Below are 24,588 nucleotides of genomic sequence, written 5' to 3'. Positions count from 1 at the left end.
ACAAAAAAGTAGGTTATGTGATAGGTGTATATTTTATAATTAAATAGGTATAGATATTGGTTTGGCTTTGATTATATTTATTAAGATTTCATATCTATTTAATTAATATTTATATATTTTCCTCTTATCATTTAATTATAGGATGAGAAATAATTTTGCTATATATGTGTGTGTAAAAGAGGAATGACGTTATCATTTGAAATCTCATTGTATATACATATATATGCTTAAAATAGTAATGAAAGAGGAGATGCGGGAGACATGGAATTCACAAAAAGAAAGAGACATACCCTACATCAACTAGAAATAAAAGGAGGAGCCTTCACTTTAACTATAAATAATCCCCTCCATTAAGAGGAAAGGTATCCAATCACTTATCTAAGTATCTTAAGAACTTTCTTTGAAATATTTGAAGCCCGTAAAAGCATTTTAAAGGCTAAAAGTAAGATCTTATTGATGAGTTCTATAAATCATAATTTTTTCTTTTCTACTCCTTAATTTTTTGTGTGATCATTTTTCATAACTAAAAATTTTAGAACGATGTTATTTAATTTTATTATATGTTTCTAAACATTCAGGTAGGGATGTAGCCCAACTAGGAGACTATTTTTTATTTTCTTTGTTTTAACTCTTTGCATTTATATTCATGAATATTTTTTCTTTTTTTAATTATATTTAAATCTATTGTTCTTCATATTGATTTAACTGACCATCATTTAATTAAATCTATAGGTAATTTTGATGAATTGAGAGGTAAAGAGAGAATCTAAATCTAAACAAATATAATAGATATAAATAACTGGGCTATAGATAGTTATAAAAATTTATGGTAACTTAAACTATAGTTTCATGATTTAATTAGTTATTTGGGTATTGTGGAAATAAATTTAATGCTAATTAAAAAGGGACTAACAATTTGAGAGAATATTAGAACATTTTAGAAATAATTGTCACTATAATATTTAATTAAAGAGTCAACTCAAATAGTAGAAAACTAGTAACCTAGAGGATGTATCCTAATTCTCAACGTTTCAAGTGATTATATTTTTATCATCATCATTTTCTTGATTTATTTTCATTTTTATTTTTTATATTCTAATCAAATCATCTATTTTATCTATTTTTTGAACTATTAATTATTTATTACTTGATCTCGTCCACTTGTGAGAGTGATCATTCTACAAGGATGAAAATGCAATGAGAGAATGGATGCAAAAATAAGAAAAATGCAATGTCTTAACATGTGAACCCTATTTGAAATCTCCTAATTAAATGGCCACTCATAAGTTATAGTTTGTGTGAAAGGCTGTCAAAATTTGAGGTAGCTTCCATTTGATACTCAAAATACATAGACCAATATACTATCCTTTAAAGGAGGGCAAGATTTGATGGAACAACTCCAATGAAAAAGTGAAGTTACCATAAACATATTTCTTTAAATATTTGAAGCCTATTAAATTTTTCATAATATTTTTATTTCTTTTCTGTATAGATAAAATATCAATATGTTCATTCAAAGTTTCTATGCATTGGAATCAATATCATATCTAGGTTTTTGCTTCACATTCTAAACAAGTGATATCAAAGTTTGATTTCATCTGAATTTTATGTAAAAAAGACATCGTTAAAAGTTGATAATTGTCTATATGGTATCAGAACTTTATTTTTTTAAAAATTATGTAAAAAAAGGCATCGTTTCATATAAGTTTGAAAAGAATTTAGTATCTGATACTACTCATTCAACTTAAAATATTTCATTTAAAAAGTTTCCTACTAGAATGTTTGTCTCAATGGCAATTTGCCCTAAGTAACATATTATGATTTGAGTAAATAGGAGGAGAAAATATGAGACAATTAACTAAGATAGACATCCTATTAAATATGAGTAAATATAAAAATAAATTGTAATTTTAATTAAAGACAATGAATTAACTCATTAGGGAATATGATTTAATCATATAAAAGTACTTTATAATATTGAACAAGGAGAGTATATATTGGGACTGCATCATAAGTTGTAAAGTTTTATATGCTAGTATATCATAGTATTTTATTTTATTTTCATTACATTTTCTTCTGAAACAGCAAATTAAATAAAAGATCAACTTATTATTTGTTGGCCTACTTTCCGTGTCACGCTTGCCTATATTCCCAAGTCTTTGAACAAATTAAAACCATATATATGGTAAATGAGAAATGGTCTAAATTAACTAGCTTAATAATTTGTATTGTAAAATTGAAACATAAATGTAAAAGAATGGAGATCTATCGGTCAAAATTCTAACCAATTTGACCAATTCTCTTTTTGATTAATTCTGAAAAGTTTTAAATGGATACCAATTAATTAATTTTCATTTGATTCAAATTTTGATGACGATGTGTTATATACTAGTCTTGAATGTTATAGTATCACTTTTTATCATATCAAAACAAAACAAGTTATATCATAATTTTTTTAATTAAAATTGAATATATTTTCATTTTTAACCCACATTAACACAGCAAATGTTCTCTATATATGCTCATTGGAAATTGCAATAAGAGCGTTTTTGAATTAAAGGCATTTGATATTCCAAAAATTCATGTAAAATGATCTAAATTTAAAATACGAAAAAGTATGCTTTATATAAGCTGACTTATGAACAGTTTTATGATTTAAAATATTCAATTTGATGGTTATTTTATTATGTAAGACATTTTGAGTATTTCAAAGTATAATTAATATGATTTTTTTAAAAAAATATCTTTAACTATGGAGTGTAATTAATAATTATTTCTAATTTAAACACTCTAATAAATAGAGGTTAAATTTGAAAAGAATTTATAATTTTAAATTTCACTAATGAACTTATTGAGTATGTATATAAATTAGGTAAAATTGCCTTATAATTATTCTGAACTGATGGAGTATGTTATGACTTCCAATTGGGGAACTTTACAAGTGAAACATGGCTTATAAGTTCAAAAAATTCTCTACCCTATAGACTGGTCTTTTGCTATGTCTTTTTTTTTTTTTTTTTTCGAATTGTGTTACATAGGGAGCTACTCATTATCACATTGGCATTGTTATGAGTTCCATACCAAAGAGCCTCACAAGTCACAAGTAAAGTTTAATTTATAATTTCAAAGGCTCTCTTATCTAATAGATTAGTCTTTTGAAATGAATTAATTTTTTATATTTATGCTCATAATTATAGAACATATATGTGTATAAGTTTTTTTAAAAATAAATTGACCCCATATTGCACATGTAAAATTCAAGTATAAGTGCTATGGTTGATAATTATGATTAAGATGTATAAGTTAAAAAATTAATTAAAATGAAGTGATATACATACACGTATTAGGTGTCCCATCTCATTTCACTCCATCCATGCATCTGCCATCCTCGAGTTTGCCTACTTTTTTTCTGTCTAACAAATTAAAGCCCAGAAATTTTAGGAGAGATTACACCCAAGCCTCTCCCGCCGGAGCCGCACTCTCTTTCTTCTTTTTCCTTTGCCATTGCCATGAACCTCTCTCACACCTCCAACACCAACAACAACGTTAACACCTCTAACAACCAGGCTTGCGCTGCCTGTAAATATCGTCGCAGGAAGTGCACTCCTGATTGCATTCTCGCTCCTTATTTCCCTTACGATCGCCCTCGTCAATTCCTCAATGCTCACAAACTGTTCGGTGTCCGAAACATTACCAAAATCATTGAAAGCCTTGAGCCTTGTGACAAGGACCAAGCCATGCGGACCATCATTTACCAGTCCGACATGCGAGCTAATGACCCTGTCGGAGGTTGTTTTAGATACATTCAAGAGCTCGAAGCTCAGATCCATTTCCACAAGGCTAAACTTGACCTTGTTCTTCAGCACCTCGACGTTTTTCGCACTCAAGCTCATCGTCATTATCATTGCCATCATTCTCATCATATCAATATCAATATGGATAATTTGGATTTATGTAACCCTAATGATAATAATATTGCATCGCCGCTACCTCCTGGATGTTATCATCATCAGTCGCCTCAACAACAAGATCCGTATATGATGGTTCAGGAGCATCACAATAACGATGTTGTTCCTAATTTGCGGGACGATGTTAATTCTTGGGCTGTGCAAGAATCCATGTCGCTGTCGTTGCATAACAAAAAAGGCAACGATGAGAGTGGTTATGTCGGTGATGAATTGTACAATAATGATCAGAAATCTTCGTCGTCTATGCTTGAAATTCAATGCCATGACAGGAACGACATTGGTTTTGAACCTGAAGAATTAGTTGAACGGAGGTTTGTTTTCATCAATGTTAATTTAATGTATCGCAGGAATATAATGGATGCAATTTATTTATTTATTTATTACACAATTCAAAGCTGTGCTCGATCATAACCTGGGTTGAAAATGCATAAATCTTACTGTTGATAATTTATAACAATTAATGATGAGAAAATAATAATCAATATTCAATATATTTGTGAAAACTGTCAGAAGCCATAAACTTCTTATAAATTATGAGCAATGCAACTTTTACAATGCTGTCTGTAACTCCTTCTTCATCCATTTTCACCTGGATAGGGTAATCTTGCAGTAATCCAAAAATTTTATATGGATTTCTTTTGGTTATAGATCATAAAAAACTCATTATTTATTTACATAATCAAATAATATTTAAATTTTAAATTATTAGGTATTTTTATAAATTATTTTTTGGCGTGATTTTTTTATAAACTACTTAATACTTAATTAATTGTTTTATCAAGAGATTCAAAATATTTATTATTTTCGGATCATAGTTTAACTTTGAAAGCTAAAGCGAAATAGTCTAACAATTTAAGAAAATAATTAGACATAATTTCCTAACTATATATAGAACTTAAGTTTAATTTATTCATGATTTGTAAGTATAGGACGTTTCGCTATAAATTTTATCATGTACACTAGGCATTTCTCATGTATTATATGGAATTTGAGGAATAAATTGTACTCCCTCCATCCCAAATTATAACACTTTTAGAAAAAATTTAGCGTCCCAAAATAAAAAACCCTTTGATAAAATTTTTTTTATTAATGATACTTTTCTAAAATTATTTTTCCTATATATTCTCTCTTTTCAATATTCTTTCATCAATGGAATATTAAATGAAGAATATTTTAAAAAATTTATATTTTTATTTTGAAAAAGTAAGTTTGTAAAGTATATTTAATAAGCTTTATTGGTATGTAAAATTTTGTCTAAAAGTATTTTATAATTTGGGACGGAAGGAGTACTATACATAGTTCAATTAGATCATACTTTCTTTTTCGATGAAAATATTTGATCATCCTCAAACTTTTATATGTTGATATATTAGCCAGACAGATTTCTTCATGTATTGTATGATTTGAAAAATAAACCCGTCATGCATATATAACTACTTGTAAATAATATTGCTTGATATATGTTGGATTGTATATTTTAATATAATGATATTTATTTGTTTGTTTACTTGTGTATTAATTGTTTTTTTTTTTAACGTGATCAAGCTTTTTTTATTTTTTGTTTACAATTATACGCAGTGATGAAGTGATCTCGTTCAAGATAGAGAATGCAGTAGTAAATGAAGAGGTTAATTGCATCCAACAAGCTCAAGACCATGACCTAAAAGGTGCTGCAACATTGTTCGCCCTCACAAATTGTACTAGCTGATAAATTTTTAATTATATAATATAGCATAGGCTGTCCTAGACTCCTTCACATAAACTCTTGCTTCAAGTTTCAGTTTTGCAACGTAACAGTTCCTTTTTTTTCCCTTAATTATCAATTAAGATAGAAAGCAAAAGAGCTTAGAAGCGGCTATAGGACCAATTCCCTGTAGAGAAAATATTATTTCTTAGTTTTTTAATTTTCTATAGAATAAATATCAGTATGCTCTCCAACATGACTAATATATTCTTATTGAAAGTTTTGTCAGGGGATGAATTCAGTTTGTAAAATTAGATATTCTCAGTTTGCATGTAAACTTATTAATGAATGAGACTTTTATTTAACATGTATTTTTCTCTATCAGTAGTTATTAACTTGTCACCTTATGGATGAAGAAAGAAAAAAGTTAACCTATGAATATAGTTGAAGAGGAACATATCTGCAATTTTTGTGTATACTCTAGTCAAAATTTTTGCGCAAGTGTTAGCGAAGTAATGTTAACTTGTTCAGAAATTAAAGCTCATTGCTATATAGATGATTTAATCTGAATCCTTTTCTAAATCATTATTAGTACATTTATTTAACATCAAACTTGATGCTATACGTACCTACCATAACTCCCAAGTCACAACTCATTAAATGATTTAAATAATCGTATCTTATCATCTTATTTATCATTACCTTATGCCTTAAAAATTATGGACTTATAATATTTTAATTAGGAAATTAATGATAAAAATAAAAAATAATATATTAATTTAGACAATAATATTTATATCAAGACAAATTATTTCCACACCAAAAATAAATGATTAACTACTCTCGTTCTTCAAATTTTGTATAATATACTATTAAATATTAACACAAGGAGGATTGAAAACAGAAATTGTCAAATTGGGCACAAAAATAAAGGGAAAAAAATAGCTTCACACTTTCCTCAAGTAGTAATCTTTGTCTGATGTACCATTTCTAAATCTTGAACCTAACATCAACCTTGTACTTGGTGCCAAAAGTTGCTGCCATCGTCGATTTCTTCCTAGCAGCCAAAAGAGTAGCCTTGATTCCTTCACAAGAAACTCAAAGTCCTGCCTTCGGTGTCATCAACCTTCCCATCTTCACCTTCACCTTCACCTTCATGTCCAATCTATTTTTGCTCTACAATCATCCTTCAATCTACTAGTAGATTCACCGTTCAACACTACACCATCGTTCACAATCGAAGCCCTCAAGAGCCTTGCATTCTTCTTGCCATGGTCAAATGATGGTAATATCCTATCGCCGATATTAAGGTCGCTGGAGATTACTAAAATTGAGATCAATTTAAACTCAAAGGTAATTAGGGTTTCTTGTAGTGATATTGAGTTTGAATTTGGAGTTAAGTGCAGAGGAGAAAGTGATGTTGAGGTAAGAGAGTTTGAAGGACTTGATGGTGAAAGAAGGGCTATGAGATGGTAAAGGAGGTAGAGAACGATGCTAGAGATGTTGATGAGGAGTAGGAGGATAAGAATAATGATGAGGAACTAGAGCAGAAGGTGCAATAGCATTTATAGTGGTAAGGTTAAGGATGATAGGCAAGTCTAACGACGCCATAGAGTTGGGCTTTATGGTGGGAAAATATCATTTATTGCCACCGTAGACGGCGGGTTTCATGGAAGGGTAGACCCTGTTAGTGATGGTGGTTGGAGAATGGAGAAGAAGAAGCGATCTCAACAAATGTAGAGTAAAAGTTGTAAAATGTTTGATTTTAGATTGTTAGTGTTAAGAATGAGATAGAGCTCTAAAAATGGAAGAGAATTGAGAGAGAAGGTGTTTATAAGTGTGGTTTTTTATGAAGAAAAGGGGGGAAAAAGCCCAAACTAAAAAAAATAGCTATAATAGTCAAGGTGTAAAGCACCCTCAATATCTATATAAAGCCACTGCAAAAGGTATCTTAGAGGATCTTCTAGCATCTTGCACTCATACTTTTGTGTTGTTCTAAGCTTAGCGAGCCAGTCTGCACACTTATTACTCTCTCTATACACATGGTGCATGATAACCTGCTAATCTTCATTAACAATATCCAACATCTTTCTTGTACACCAATTCTAAGTTTCCTTGAGTACCAAAGTTTACTATAATTCTTGTAAAATTGCAAACGAATCACTTTCCACAATCATTTTTGTTATTCTTAATTTACTTGCTATTTGTAATCCATGATAGACTACCCAAAATTCAGCCTCATTCACTGTGCATAGACCTAAATTATAAGTGAAACCCCCAATCCATGTTCCTTTTTCATTCTAAAATAAACCTCCACATCTCGAGGTGCCTAAGCTTCCTTTAGCAGCTTTACTGACATTCAATTTTGTCCACCTTATTGGTAGAAATTCCCATTTCGATAGTTCTTGTCTCATATACCCTCTAATATGTATGCCTTTCTCAAAACTTGACTACACACTATTAGTAAAATTTTGAATTCTAATTTGCAAATCAATTTCCACGACAACATTATCATGAAAATATGCTCATTTCTATTTTTCCACAAGCTCTAAATGGTGACTACAGAAACTATTGTCGAATTCCATCTATCAATACAATCCTTTCCTTTCAAGTTCCAAGCGAACCAATCATATTTGTTTAAAGAAAAGAATATATAATCATCAAAGGTGGAAACAAAACCAATCCAAATTTCTTTTACAAAAGGGCATTCCCTCAAAATATGCATCACATCTTCAATTTTATCATGGCAAAGCTTGTAACAATTAGGAGAGCCAAACAAATAACTTCTCCTCTATGTAGTCATGATTATTTAATAGAAAACCAACCACATAAACATTTGGATATGTCTAAGCCCCTTTCACTTCCAGATCAAATCTCATATTAGATCCTCTCCCCCTTCAGTAGGTGTACATAATGTTTTGTACATAAAGGAAACTAAAAAGATTTGTTAACCTTAAGACCCCACCTTATCCTATCCTTCTCATCACCATACCTTAGAGGGTGGTGCCGTACTAACAACTAGTAATCCTAAATCTGTAACATGTTTGTAAGAAAGGAAAAATTCCATTCCTCCCCATTAGTGACCAAGTCTGCAACTTTCATGTTAACCATCTCATCTGGTATTTGTTGGGCATAACGATCCCATAAAGCATTATTGTTTTCAAGCCATTTATATTTTCAAAATAGCATCAGCTTACCATCTTGGACATCCTATTTGAGGTGATCAACAACTTTAAGCCATAAATGCACAATATTCTTTCATAGAACAAAATCCCCATTTTTTTTACAATGGCATACTTAGTGAGTCAGTTTCCTTATATATTTCACCCGAAAAACTTTTATACAAAGATTATTTGCTTTAGCAATAACATTCCAAATTATTTTACATAAGAGTGCTGCATTCATAACAAATATATCTTTTAATCCATACCCCCAATACGACTTAAGGGTACACAGTTTTCTAGCTAAGAGTATGAATCTATTTTGATCTTGAGAAAAGTTTTATATAAAATTCTTGTTTGTCTTTTCAATTTCTTTGCAAACAAACACAAGAACCTTATTATGCATCATGTGGTAAATAGGAATTTGTGCTGTAAATAATTGTACAAGAGTCAATCTACCTGTAAGGGAAAGGGTCCGAGCTTTCTAGCGACTTAGCTTCTTCTGCACCTTCTCAACCAAGAAATTAAACTTTTGTTTCTTATTACATCCCCTAGTGTCCATTGATCTAAGATACTTGCCAAGCGCCTCGCTTCTTGTAAAGCCACTCCTTTAGATGATCTCCCCCTATACCACAACATTAACATTTAAAAAAAATACTGTAGTTTTCTCGTGACTTACCTTTTAACCTAATATAGCATTAAATTTATCTAATGCTTCCATAACAACTTCCAACTAAGAGACATTAGCTTCATAAAAAATGAGCAAATCATCTGCAAATAGTAGGTGAGAGATAGATGTTCCTCTTCGTCCCAAATTAATAGGTTTCCATCTTCCCTCCATAATTGTATCATTAAAAATATGTGAGAGTTTATCCATGCAAAGAACAAAAAGATAAGGGAAAAGAGGGTCTCCCTATCTAAGTCCTTTAAAGAGACTAAACTCTTCAATTTTAGAACCATTCCATAAAATAGATGTTTTAGGTATTGATATGCACTGAGCCACGACCTTATTGAAGTACTGAGTGTAACATCTAGAAAAATTAAGCACGATTAGTTAACCTAATGAGTGTGATTAGTGAGTTGATATGGTGCATGACCAGAGGGACCTAATTGGTGTAATTAACTATGATTTAAGCCCTAGAAGTGGGTTCGGATCAATAGCAGGCTATTTGACCAAAGAAAGAGGAAGAAAAAGTGAAGGAATACCCTCTATGTCACATACGACGACGTGTGATCAATCTGCCACAGCCCACAAAGGGAGATTTAAATGCAATGTGCCTCACTGTGCCATGCACTGCAGTGGTGTATGGCCAAAAATCTGATAAATTCAGTTCGTATCTGTTTAAAAATTCAGAAGAGATGAGAGGAAGAAAACAAAGAACACATTTAAGCTCTGCTAGAGCACACATATTGGGACCCTTGAAGACAATTTTAAGCTTCCCGACACTTGAGGTAAGCATAATAAGCTTCCTTTCTTCCTTTCTCCCTTACATTTATGATGGTTTGAGTTAGGATTAAGCATTAATAGTTATTTTCAGTCCATAAGAGTTATGGGTCTGAACCCATTAGTTAAAATGAATATAATAGGAGTTGTTTGAGGTAGTTAAACCTTATTAATGGTTTTGTGTATGGTTGGTTGAGTGAAACATTTAATGTCCAAAAATCAACATAAATATAGTTGTTGGGAGTGTTGATGGCTCATTAATGGTGGTTTAAAGACTTAATGAAACGTAGTGAACACATTGAGTATGAATAAGTAGAGATTTATGGATTGGTTGAATAGAAAATGTGAAATTGATGTTAGTAAATCCTTAAAAATAGGATTATGATGATACTCTTGATTATGTTTTTAGTGTGAATCATTGTGGCATCATTCAAGCTTATGAGAAGCTTTAGAAGTATTTTGTGTGAGGGGTAAACCTTTAACCTCTCAAAGGTTTAAGGTAATTGGAGAAAACCTAATTTTATATAGTTAAATATTAATTGGTTAATGGTTAAAAATAGGTTGATTTGAATCATGATTTATATTTTGAATTATAGATGCAATTTTGACAAATAATGAACTTGTGAATGGTTTGATAAATGAAAACCTCTTACATCCGATCCAATTATGATTTATGAATTTATCTTGGCCATGTTATTGTAGAGGTGAAAAATTATGATGTGTAATATAAAGTATTTAGAATAATTGAGTATAAGAATATGAGATTATATGACATGATATGTTTGATTTGAATGCATAAACATATAAGTTGTGCATAGCATGATCATTAATGAGAGTTCACCTAGGAAGAGGAGAAGTTGGTTAAATCCACATGGTATTAGCAGTGACTATTAGAATCGAGAACTTACCTTGGCATCAACCGTTGAAATTAAAAGGTGGCCCTTATCTCATGGTTGATTTTGAGACTGTCTCACTTGTTCAATGAGAGACTCAAACCTAATTAGTCTCTACCAGTTTATAAGGAGGCTAGATTAGGGGTACAACACCTCTTGGTTGTTGATATTGGGAAAAATCGGATTATATAAATGAGTTAACCCTGGCTCAGTAGCTTTTGACAAGTGAAAGGCTAGGTTAGTCCATGAAGGATGTAGTTATGTGATAGCCACCAATTTTATGTCAAAGATAACATGAGGATATAAGGTTAGCATATGATCATACATATAAATCCAGCCACATAGTTGTTACTATTATGATCTGACATGTGTTGGGGGTGCATGGTTGGTATTATCATAACCCTATGATATGCATTGTAAATTAATATGAATATAAGTATTTTTGGGCCCAGTCACATGGTTGTTAGTATTGTGAACCGCAGCCAAGTTCGTTATATATGTTGTAATAGTGTGTTTTTGCCTATTTGCATCTGTTTATAATTGATATATAACTATATAAATTAGGTGAAACTTAGTTACTGAATAATTGTACTCACCCCTCAATTCTCAATATTTTCAGGGCCTAACTCATCGGATCTAAGTTGGAAAAAAACACACAAAGGCTTAGGATTTGTAAAGTAATCCTTTTATATGCCTCTCTTTGTTGTTTTTAATGTATAAATGTTGATACAATTGCCAACTTGGTTTCATATTATATTTTGTACTACTTGTATTATTATAGCATATAACTTGTGTATTTTGTACCTTGAGTTAGTGAGTTTTAGTTGTAAACTCGTTGATAGTGTCAAAATACTTGTACAAATAGAAACATGTGTATATTGGATGAATTGAAATGAAAATTATGGTTTCATGTATGAAATTCCTCCCCCTTATGTTTTATGAAATGTGGAGTTGAGTGGTGATTTTGAGATTTATGTATTTTTGATTATGTATGGTATGTTGCACGAGTCTGCTAGAGTTTATTGAGTATGGTCAGAGGGTCAGTGTAGGCTTTTAGCACTTAAGGTTGAGTTAGGACACTATGGCTTGGAATTTTAGAGAAAAAGTGGTAAAATGAGTTTTAGAGTCCAATTTTTTGCAAAAAAATGAATTTGAGTATGAAACCTATGCTATTAGTTAAAGCTAAGAGAAAGCTCCATGTAGACATCGAAACTATCTCAATCGAATGTCAGATGAAGATTTGGGATGAGTTTGAAGTTTGCTCCTTATACGTCATTTTAACAACTGATATCTGTCAAATTTGTGGAATGCACTATGGCACATGACGCCTCACATCATGGTGCATGGCATAGAGATGAGTGCGTCACGATGCATATGTCTTGAGCTATGATGCATGGGTTATTTTCTGCACAAAACATAGTTTTGAGTTTTAAAACTCAATGTTTTAGATTCCTAACGTTTTCCAAGCTTCCATCTTGTTTGAAAACTTTGATTTAAGCATATTCAGTATTTGTTAGAAATTGAAGATGTTGAAATTTGAGATCCCATTATAAATGATTTGAGAATTATTCTCATTTATGTAATTTTGAAAACTTGGTAATCCTTTGAGAGTTTAGTCTGTGATTACCTTGATATTGAAGTTAACTGTGGTTTTGTAAAGGAGACCTTGCACTAAGGAAATCCAATCTCTTTAAGGATTTTGAGGACAAATTCCAATTAAATCTGTCATAAGCTTTTTCAAGATTGATCTTAATAGCCATAAAACCCTTATTGCTAACCATTTTCATCATAGAATGTTCAATCTCTTAAGCATTTAGAAGGGGTTTAAGTCTATTGTCAAAAATTTAACTCAAACCCTTATAAAGCATATTATATAAGGATATTAGTCTAAACTAATTAACTCTTTCAAGAGAATCCACTTTAAGAATAAGCACAATCTAGGTTTTATTAATATCCTTAATTTTATGGGGCTCCCCCACACGGTAGACAAAAACTCACACATATTATTACTAATGATGTCCCAATTACTTTCATTGAAAATGGCTTGGTAGCCATCCTCCCCCAAGCTTTTAAACCCATTCATAGAAAAGAAAGCTCTTTTTATCTCCTCCCTATCCAGTGGCCTGTTCACCTTTGCAAGTCTAGCTTCAAGAACTTTTCCCCATCTTTGTTAAGTAGTCAACCAATTCTTGTTCAGATTGTCTTCACGAAAGAGATTTCTAAAGAATTTTGTGAAGAGTCTGCTAATTTCACATTCATTATCTATCCAAACTCTCGCATCATTCTTTAATAAAGAAACCCTGTTAGCTCATCACCTAAAGAGAGTTTTCGTATGATAGTATCTGGTGTCACCTATTCTGATCTCAATTTTTGAAACTAGAGAATTTCCTCTTAAGCTAGAACATCATCAAGTTCCTTAAATAGCTCATTCTCCAATTCTTCCACATACAGGTTATGCCGGTGTCCTAATGTTTTTTGACTTGGTACACTCATTTCCTATTATTTAGTTTAAGTTTTTTGAATTGAGCATTCCAAATTACATATTTAGTTTTTAAAGTGTTTTTAAATTATCTATTTCCTAATATTTGATTTGGATTGGAACAACTTAATTCATCATGTAACATATGTTAATTTAGAAAACTCGGTCTTTGTAATTTTTGTTTGATTTGGTACACTCATTTCCTATTGTTTATTAACTTAGTAATTTATAATAATTGAGTTGTTTTAACTCAAAATTTAGATATTAAGGGCTCGCTTTGTTTAAAATTAAAAAATAAATAATTGTAAATAGTTTAGAGATTTTATAAAAATATATTTATTTTGTAAATATTTTATAAAAAAATAGATATTACTTTATGTTTATAATAATAAAAAAAGTGATTGCTAATTAGTTATTTTTAAATTTTATGATATTTTTCTTAATTTTTGTTTTATAAAAATGTATTATTATGTTATTTAAAAATTTTATGATATTTTCATATATTTCACTTCTTTAAAATACTCTTTCTTATTTATTGCATTAAATTATTTTTAAAAACTACTCAAAACAACTTCTTAAAATAATCAGAAATATATTTTTTTTTGAAAATTTTGATTATTTTTAAAATTTAAAAAAATTATTAAAACTCATAAAATAAATTTTTAAAAAAAATAAATGATTTTTTCATGAAATAAACTAAAACAAATGGGCTCTAAATTCATTAATAATTGAGAAAAGTTCAATCACTAAAAGATATATTTTTTCAACAAAACAAAAATCAAGGGTTAATTGTATTAAGGATTATAAGACTTTTTTATTGAATCAACTTTTAAAATGAATTAAAAAAATATTATATTAAAATAAGGTAAACAAATTACACTGGTTGTGTTGGGATAGATGAATTTAGGTTAAGGATTTAGATTTGAAATTTATAAATTCTAAATTCTTTATTTGGATGATATAAAAATTTTAAATTATAATATTAAAATCTTTTATTTGAATCTTTAGTAAAATTCCAAATTCAAAATTATATGTTTGAATTTAAAAGCAACTCGGATGATGGCAGCAGTTCGTTCCTAATCAAAGTTAGTGGTCCGGATAATTGACTTCTACTAATACTAGATATCCGACATCGATCGAGACCACACTGCCAACAATGATCAATACCAAACAGCTAATTTCTACTGGGATCAAATTGCCAGCATCAACTGGGATAGGATTACTAGCAAACACCAGGATCAAGTCATTATTGCTGACCAAGACTAGATTGCCACTTGAGACAGGGATTGAATGAATGGTTCCCATCGTGATTGGGATCGACGACTTCGATCAGGACCAAACTAGAGACTTTAATTGGGACCAAACCATTGATAGTCTGATCCTGATTGCAAGTAGTTCTTTAATCCTCGTCGTCATTGGCAGCTTGTTCTTGATGAAAGTTGGACGTTCGATCTCAATCAACGCAGGCAATCATCCAATCCCAATCCCGGTGGCAGTTGGCCGTTAGGTCCAAGTCATCGCCGGTGGTCTGGTCCCGATCGATGGCGACAACAGTCCAGTCCTGTCACTATCAATAGGCCAATCAAATTACAAAAGAGATTGATATAGTATTTAAAATAATATAGGTTTAGAAAGAATTTTAAATTATAAAGAGATTAAGGTAGAACTTGGATTTGAATTTGGATCAAATCTAAATACATATATTTGTAGTTACCCAAGCACTGTATTTAACTCAAATTTAAATTTAAATCTAAATCTAAATCTATATACATCCAAATATAGCATAATTAAAGTTGAATCTCATTAATCATGTGTGTGTGTGTGTAATGATTAAATTTAATCCCTATTTGATTAAATTAGATTTGGGCATTGCCAAACTTAATTAGGAATGGCTCTTTCAAAAGTGAAATCAAGTTATTTTATTTGATTTGACTAGTTTAAGAATAAAACTTAATGCATTTAAAAAGTTGATTAAATGTTTGATACAATTAAAATAAATAAATAATTAAATATAAAAATAATTCAAATTAGTTATGTACTCCCCCCACTTCTGAAGATGGGAAAAAAGTCACATGGTTTTTTTTATATTCAATATTACATATTTTAATAAACATTTATCACAAATTTTCCTAAATTAACTCCCATAAAATTATAGTTTTTATTTGCTAGACAAAACATTACTTAATGAAAATTTATTTGATTAATTACAAGAGTATTTTAATCCATTTTTTAATTGTACTCAGGTATTTTAATCTATTTTTTTATTTTTAAGCATAATTATTATACTTAATTAATTTTCTTGATTGTATAAGTTGGTTATTTTCTCAAAACAGATTAGTATTCCTTTCCTAATGAATTACTGGTACTTAATTTAAACTTGCCTAATCATGTTGAAGGGAAAAGGCGCTTGCATCATTAATTGCTTCACTATTAATTAATGGCAGAGTTAATTACCGATCCTGAGTATACCAAATATAAAAGTTGCGGGTGTGCATAATATTATTCGTATAAGACTATTATTAAGTTTATTTTATTATGAGTATGTTTTAATTTTCAATAGCACAATATTTTCTGATATGCTTGTTTCAATTAAAAATTAAAAAATACAACAACAAAAAGGTTTTTTTTTTTTTGGAGTTGATAAGGCCCACAATTAAAACTATGTAATTATAAATAAATTGGAAACACTTGAATTAACATAAAAAATCATTATACCCTAGCGGTGGATCATTAAAAAAAATCTAATACTAAAACTATTCCTATCGGCTTAATGATAAGCCAGCCAATTAGTAACGATATGCCTCTTTAAAAACATAATCAATGGAGACTCTTGCCAATCATGTAACATCCTCAAATTTACAAACTGATTTTTCACAAATTATTAATTCAACAAATTATTTTTTTTTCATTGAACCCTTATCATACCCTTATCATGGTAGAAAAATTTCTACCATGATGCATCCAAGACAATATACCACAGATCTTAAAATATCTCAAAAAGCAATTAGAACCATGAGAGACAGACAGGATCCTCATGGCATGATATTCAAATCAGGTCATGAATCAAGAGGGACAAACATAATCCTCTTGGTCATATAAATGCATTTAATAAAAAGGATTAAAGTTTACATGTTGTCAAAATAAGATATGTCCTAGGTTGGCACAAGATACATTGCATAATACAAAATGAGAGACAACGTAAAAGATGGTGTCTCATACACCAAAGTTATGTCTCTGGTGCTTTCTCGGCCGAACTCGCTCCTGTAAAAATGTTAACCACGGGGAATGAGACTTAAAAGTCCCAGTAACCAAAAATTAATATGTAATGATGCATGCGGATGTAACTAATCATGCGATTACTAAGTGGGCACACAAAACATTTAACCGAATAATATTTTCAAACAAACCGAACAAGTATTTAATTGCATGACTGCACCTTATATCCCCCTTTCGCCATGCTCGGATGCTAAATCACCCGGACAAAGGTGAGTTGGACCAAGCGACACGCCACTCATTGGGTCTAATGAGGGCTTACCATATGGTAATAATTAACCGAACAAAAATTTTCATTAACACTATATATTAAAATACCCTGACAAGTCATGCATTATTCAAATATCCAAACAGAAATATATTCGAACAAAATATCTCATCATGATAAACAAAAATAAATTTTTGACCCACTTGACAATAATTTCAAACAAGTATGTAACAGTATTTATTTTTAATAATTCATAATTTTTCTAAACAATAAAACAATACATAACTATTCACAAACACACTCATCACAACACATTAATAATGGTTACCTTGTGTCTTAAATAACAAGTTTTTCTTTACAACTCCTCTTTTACTACTATCTTTGTCAACACAATCTACATAGTTATTTCATAATACTATATATTAATTTTACATTAAAATAAATAACTCTAATTTAAAAAGTTAGAAAGTCTTAGATCTATAATCCATATTAACACTAATTTAAGATTTATGCCTCATTTAACTTCTCAAATTCTTTTCTAAAATTCTCGTACCCTGATAAACTATTTTTAAGCCTCAAATCACTTCTAGTATCACAATTTCATCCTTCTATATTCTAAAAATTCATCCAAAAATAAATTAAAAATTTTAGAATTATTCTGAAGTCTCAAATCACCTTTCTATAACCTCAAAAATACCTATTCATACTTAAATAAATATTTAATAATCAGATGTTCATCCCTATATCTCATATTCAACATAAATTCAACCATATAGATCTAGAGTTTAACTCAAAAATTCTTAAACATGAGTTTCAACCTCAAAAAAATATTCTATAATATTTATTATATCCCTAAGAACTTTAACCTATATTTTTAATCCATCGTATCATCAGATTAACTATCCTATAGAAAATTTTAATCAAAATATTTGCTCTATTCTATAAAATAATCATATCACTAGAAAGCTAATACTATTTAGAAAATAACTATAAAATTAATTTTATAATTAAGTAATTTTTTAAATGCTAATCTAAACAGGAAAGTTGGAGCATACTTGAAGAAAAAGAAAATAATCCCCCCTTGTGAGAACACGTCAAGCAACGTGAGAGGAAGAGAAAAAAATAATATAAAAATGAGATTGTGGGTCCCACAATTATATTAAAAAAATTATAAGTTTGAATTTAATTATTCAAACTCTTGGGTCAAAAGTTACAATTTCCTCTAAATTGCATCTTAATCCTTCATACTTCCTAATGCACATACCCCCTCCTTTTTATACATGAAGGCACCTCTTCTTTTTTCATATCTAATCAATGTGGGACTTAAAAACAACAACCTTCCACCCCTTTTTTTTGTTCCTTCTACCTTCTCTTCTTTTTTTTTAACACACACATAAAAAAAATTATTTATATATTATATCTTAACTAAATATTGCTTATGTGGTTTTAAATTTAAATTTTTAATTCATAATTAAATACCTAACCATAATATTATTTCTAAATAACCTCAAATAATATAAATTCCTATTATTATCATTTTTTTCCTCAAAACCTAAATTCCACAATTTCTTTATTATATAAAAATCAGGATGTTACAAATCACACATAAAAAAGTTCTTGATGCTTCTAATAAGATTGATAAGAAGGTGATTAATCATGCATTTACTATATATATAAGATTGTTAACTTTCAAAGAGTCACACTGAACATTGTTTTCAAGTTCTTCAAAAATTGCTAAAAGTTTGCGACAATATTGAAGTGATATTCTAAAAATTTTCTAAATCTCTTTTTCCTGGTAGCAAACCTATAAAAATCAATAGTTATGATGCACTAATATTTCAAATTGCCTCATGTATATATCATGTCTGATACCGATACTTCTTCAATATGTATCCATAAAGTATTGAAATATTATTTTTTTAATTTAAAAAATTTAGTTTTCGATACATATTCGATACTCTAAGATTGTGAGTCGATACTTCTTTTAACCCCATAAAGATAGGTAGATATTAGATTCCAAATCTTGGTGGGTGATGCATGATTCTTCAACTCCTCTACTTCAAAAACTTGCTTTGCTCTTCATCATAATATGAAAGGACTCAAAATACTTACTTATTCATTCATTCAATGAAAAGAAATAAGTTGAATCCCAAAAAGGCAAAAGCCCTGGTTTATATCCATATTAATTTGTATCTCTTTGCTAGAAAAAAATGAAGAATACAAATAAGACAAGTCTAAAATATGGGACATTAGTAGAGATGAATGTGATGACCTTGATGATGCTAAAATTTTAGGGGTGGCAAACTTATCTCTTGATAAATCAGATATGAAAGCTATCTTTTTTATAGATGATGGTCAAGGGGGAAAAGGTATTGATACTATACCTATTAGCAAGGATTAGGTGGTAGGTAATTAGGTATCAATTGAATAAAAGTACAATTAATGATTATATTTTTTTGGCATTACTATAAAGGATTATATACATATATATATGAGCTAGTTTGGATATTTTCTGGATTGAAATTATATTTTAATGTTTTTATATTTTTTTATAAATATATTTATGTATATCATATCTTATATTTTTAAAAATAAAAACATCAACGCATAGGATATGTATCGTATACCTATATTGGTATCCATGCATCTTGAGTCAACAGAGCCATCCACGTTTAACCTAACCCAACATGGAACAATGAAATGATTCGATTACAAGATAGCAAGTTCAAAAGTTATAATCACCGTATGAACATCAATAATAACAATAATTGATTGATATAAATGCAATGAAAGTGAAGTAAGCACCTAAAGTGAATGTATTTAATGATTTATTGCCATTAATTTTTAATTATTTTGGGTGAAATGAAATGGAATTCTCACCTTCCAATCCCTTACTAATTTAGTGCTCATCGATCATTCTCAAACATGCATTGAGAGTGCTCTGTGTCAAAATTATTTTTGTATTTAGTGCCTTAATTGATCTTCTGCACCTACACTTCTTCACTATCATACGTCTTTTATATCCTAATTTGAAATTTTGGGACTTTGATTCCTAACAAACTTATATATATGTCTGTGGAGCTATCTAATTAGGTCAAATTTAAATATTATTAGGCCCAATTAAAAGTACTTCTTTCAAAAATATTTTTAATATGGACTTAAATTTAAAGCCTCGTATTTAAGTGACTACATCCCTTTCTATTAGGATCACTACATGTTGATGGGATAGAATCAGTTTAGTTAAGAATATTATATTAATTACTCACGTTATATCACAAGTAAGACTAGTTTCTTCTAGTGTAAATAGTATGTTTAATGGTGTGAATTTGAAGCTTGATCATGAAATACTGTCAACATAAAGAAAAATAGAAAAAATGAGAGAGCTAGAAAAATGATATTCGAAGATTCAATTTAAGTTTACAATATTTTGTAATCCTTTTTTAATGGATCCAATGAATAGACTCCACTATCAATAGAATTTATTTTCACTTGGTATTGAGAGGGGTTATAATTCAAATCTCTAGGTTTTAGCCATCTCTCTAAGTAATAAGAGCTCTTATTACTCACATCAATTTGAGTTGGTCTTATTGTTATTATTATTATTATTTTGTCAACATGTTTTTGAGAGTAACGATCAATCCTCTTAACCCCTAATAATCCTTTCATGGGCTGTTTAGTACCAAAAACAACAATTCAAAGCCCATTCTATGTGGGTTCAGCGAGGACGAAATCTGAGCCCCAATCCAGGCGCATATTACAATATTGGGAATACATAAGCAAGTGATCATCACTATCCTTTGAATAAGAACAACGATATTAATTACTACGACAATCTGATGCGATGTGATCATCACTTGTAATTGTAATGTGATGGAATGCACTGATGCGAAATCTCTTCACCAATAACACAGTAATAAGTTGTTCACTCGCTGCCTCTAAAAAAATCTCTCTTTAACTTCTTGCCTGTAGAGTGAAAATAGATTAAGACAGGCTTTAACTAAATGAGCCAGAGCCTGCAACAAAAACCTGAAGCTTGAACCTATGTTCAAGTTTTTTTATATACTTAAATTTGAACTTGTGATAAACTTAAATTGATAGGAAGCTTTCTTAGAGGCCAACGTATTAAGCAAGCCTTTAAAAGATTTTTATGATTGGGCTTTAAGACTTTAAGTATAATTCATATTTCAAGACCTACAATGTGTGGGTTTTAAATAGGTATATAAAATTAAATTTGAATTGAAAATAAATTTTCTAGAGTGCAGATGATTACAAACAAGCACATACCTACCTATAATCTATAATCATTTCCTCTGCAAAGAAAACACATGCGCTCTCCTCACCTACCATGTGATTCAAATCCATAATGTTCATGATGTTTATAGAGAAGATATAACTTTTTAATTCATGCACTTTACTCATATTTTATTATAAGTTTTTATACTTTTTTTCTATTCTAGGTTCCTATATTTTTATTTTTCAATGCTTTAGGTCCCTAAATGAATAAAGTATAAGACCTTGGAGGGATCTAAAATATAAAAAAAGTACATGAACTTATTACAGAACGGAAGCAAAGTGTAAGAATTAAAAGTTATGTTTTTCATATTTCTATTACAAAAGGTGCATAAGTGCCACTGCGTAGAGCCAATAATTCAAATCAAGTTCTAAACCTCCCAAAAAATGTTAGGGCCAGGTTTGACTATATTTGCTTTTTCAAGATAGTAATATACTTTAAGCTCGGCCTGAATTGGGCCCAATCTGAATAAGCTTGACCATTAAATTTATAACTCTATATGTATATAAAGCTGATATTTTTGACCAAACCTGATGGATCAACTCGAACTAATTTGAAAAAAGTTAAGATCAAACTTGATCATATAGACTTTTTTAAAAAGATATGATATTTTAAATCTGATCCAAATAAATTCAATTCAAATTAAGCCCACCTCACCCGAATTACTGACTATATCACTGTGTCACATGAGGCATCTGTTTTAATTTTCAATTATATTTTATATCTATTACATTTTTTATTTAAAAACCCTCCAAAATATATTGATATGAATATCTATATATAGTTATATAACTATTCATACCATACGCGCCTTGTCATTTTCATTTCTCAATTCTGTTCTTTTCCCCTCTCTCTCTCTCTCTCTCTTTCTCTCATGCAGAGTACTAAACATTCGCGGACCGGTCTTTAAAATTGAAGTTAATGACCCACGTGGAGGTATTGGCAAATGATGTGATTTGTCGTTTTATTTTTAATATGCCACTTGTCTCATGTATCTTTTTTTGGGTGCCCAGCTTGGGATCTTTATATTAAATCTTTAAGGATTTACTTTTTCATTTTAAAATATAAAATATTTTTAATTAAATCTCACTTTCTAATAAAATAATTATTTATTTTTAAATTAATTTTATATTATCATATTTATTTCTATTAAATATCCTATAATAAATATAAAATTGTTTATCAACATGAATATTTAAAAAAAAAATAATAATTATACCTCAAAAGATTAAAAATATTTTATATTTTTTAACATCTAATTTTTTTAAAAAATATCTTATATTTTTAAACATAGGGAGTATCATGAAGATTAAATTTGTTGGTCTTGTCTCATTGATCATCCTCACCAATTTACTCTTAATAAAACTAGATATTTGCATTGTATGTTGTATAAATTATAAAATAAATGTGCAGTTTCATCATGATCATTTATGCTAGGAAGATGTACTCAATACTCATAATAATATAATTATAGCTTTAGAAACATGAGACCCATGATTTTTTTTTTTTGGGGTAAAACATAAGACCCATAATTTAGTCTTGTTTGAAATCAAAGCTAAGTAGCATTTTCCACCAATTTCTTAAATACAATTAATTTTATCCTCATACTTTACAAAGATCTTAAGTTAAAATACACTACCTAATTATGACGTGTGAATAGTGTAATTTTTTAATAAATTTTTTATTATAGCAAGATGTGAAAATTAGATTTTTTTTACTTATAGAATTATGTTATGAATAATGAGAATATTCCTTTTTTATAGATACCAAGCTATGTCATTTTTAATATATTATAAAAATATAAAAGTACTATTAAATTTTGAATATAGTCAAAACAATAGAAAAATAATTTTCATTTAATTAAAACACAAATTATGTTATATATTTTAACTTTTCAGTTCAATATTATTATTTTTTTGAAAATAGGGATAGAGTTTGTGGGAACTAGCAAGGGTCACGACCCTTTTAATTATTTTTATTTTTTATTAAAATATAAAGGTTATATATTTTTAATCTTTTTAAATTGGCACATTATAAAAGCTTTAAAATATTAGATAGAATTTTTATTTCAATTCTATAATAATATTTTATACATGTATAGTCCAACTGTTTCAGTAACTTAAATATATAATTGTCATAAAATCTATTTATTTTTAATAAAATAATATTATAAGTGCTCTTAAAGCATTGATGTTATTTGATTTTACTTTCATTTTATATTTGATTAAAGAAATTATGAGAATTATTAATAACAAATTTTGTCAAATCTTGTGAGAAAAATTTCAATATCTATTGAATGTTATGTGCTTGATATCTACTATAAAATTATTTATTCAAAAGTTAAGATGTTATTGCTAATATATGTTCTTCTTTGAAAAAAAAAATTACCTTTTTATGTAATAACCAAACTATTGAAATTTATTATATAAATAATTTTTATTATGATATACTTAAATCTCATCAATATAAAAAATTTGTGATAATTGAATATCATTACTTTGTTGATATATTTATTTGATGTAATTATTAGTTGAAAGAATTAAATAGTAAATTCAGTTAGCAAATAATATAATTTTTTAAATTGAACAAAATTTTAAATCTCAATGATACATTTAAATTATTCAATATTCATAAGGAATATGAAATCTTTGCCAATTTAATAATATTTTATTTTGAGAATGAAATTGCTACAAATTTTATGATAGACATAATAATTAATTATTCTTATGTCATAATAAATTAATGAGTAAAACTTGAAATATATATATATATATATATATTGTATATATGTAAAATTAAACATAAATATATATGTTGAAAAATATATATTATGTTAATGATATACATAGATTTACTTTTCTTTTGATTATTATATATGTCTTATCATCTCAACCTTCAATAAAATTTTCTAGCTTCACCCCTATTTAAAAATATTATAATTCTAGTTTATGCCAGTGTTAATAAATTGAAAAAATCAACAAAAAAATAAATTAACCATTTTCATGTGTCTGTGATTCATCTTTTGATATATGGCCAATATGCATATAACACACACACACACACACGAAAAAAGAGTATAAAATAAAAAAAAATCATATAATTTATAAATATCTTCAAGCAGACACTCCTTCTGTTCAAAAATGTAAAATATTTTTAAAAAAATCTCACTTTTTAATAAAGTAGTTAC

The 24,588-nt window shown here is 28.8% G+C and overlaps 1 protein-coding gene across 1 annotated transcript; it reads left to right on the top strand.

The window, feature by feature from the left end:
* The first annotated feature begins 3,509 nt into the window (after window positions 1-3,509).
* On the top strand, window positions 3,510-5,702 carry LOC129289335 (LOB domain-containing protein 22-like). Its single transcript, XM_054926095.1, has 2 exons — window positions 3,510-4,279; window positions 5,547-5,702. Exons 1-2 carry the CDS (start codon window positions 3,510-3,512, stop codon window positions 5,674-5,676), a joined length of 900 nt encoding a protein of 299 aa, XP_054782070.1. The 3' UTR covers window positions 5,677-5,702.
* The last annotated feature ends 18,886 nt before the right edge of the window (window positions 5,703-24,588 follow it).

This window comes from Prosopis cineraria, unplaced genomic scaffold (assembly GCF_029017545.1).
Source record: "Prosopis cineraria cultivar Desert tree isolate PC_DT_omini unplaced genomic scaffold, ASM2901754v1 PC12, whole genome shotgun sequence".
Classification (NCBI taxonomy): Eukaryota; Viridiplantae; Streptophyta; class Magnoliopsida; order Fabales; family Fabaceae; genus Prosopis; species Prosopis cineraria.
The sequence above is the reverse complement of the archived record's forward strand: the minus strand, read 5'-3'. Positions and strand labels throughout refer to the sequence as shown.

What these genes read in the sequence shown, in the direction of transcription:
- LOC129289335 (XM_054926095.1), top strand. Translation starts at nt 3,510, where the DNA reads ATGAACCTCTCTCACACCTCCAACACCAACAACAACGTTAACACCTCT. An exon ending in GAAGAATTAGTTGAACGGAG is followed by an intron (nt 4,280 to 5,546) that starts GTTTGTTTTCAT and finishes AATTATACGCAG; the next exon opens with TGATGAAGTGATCTCGTTCA.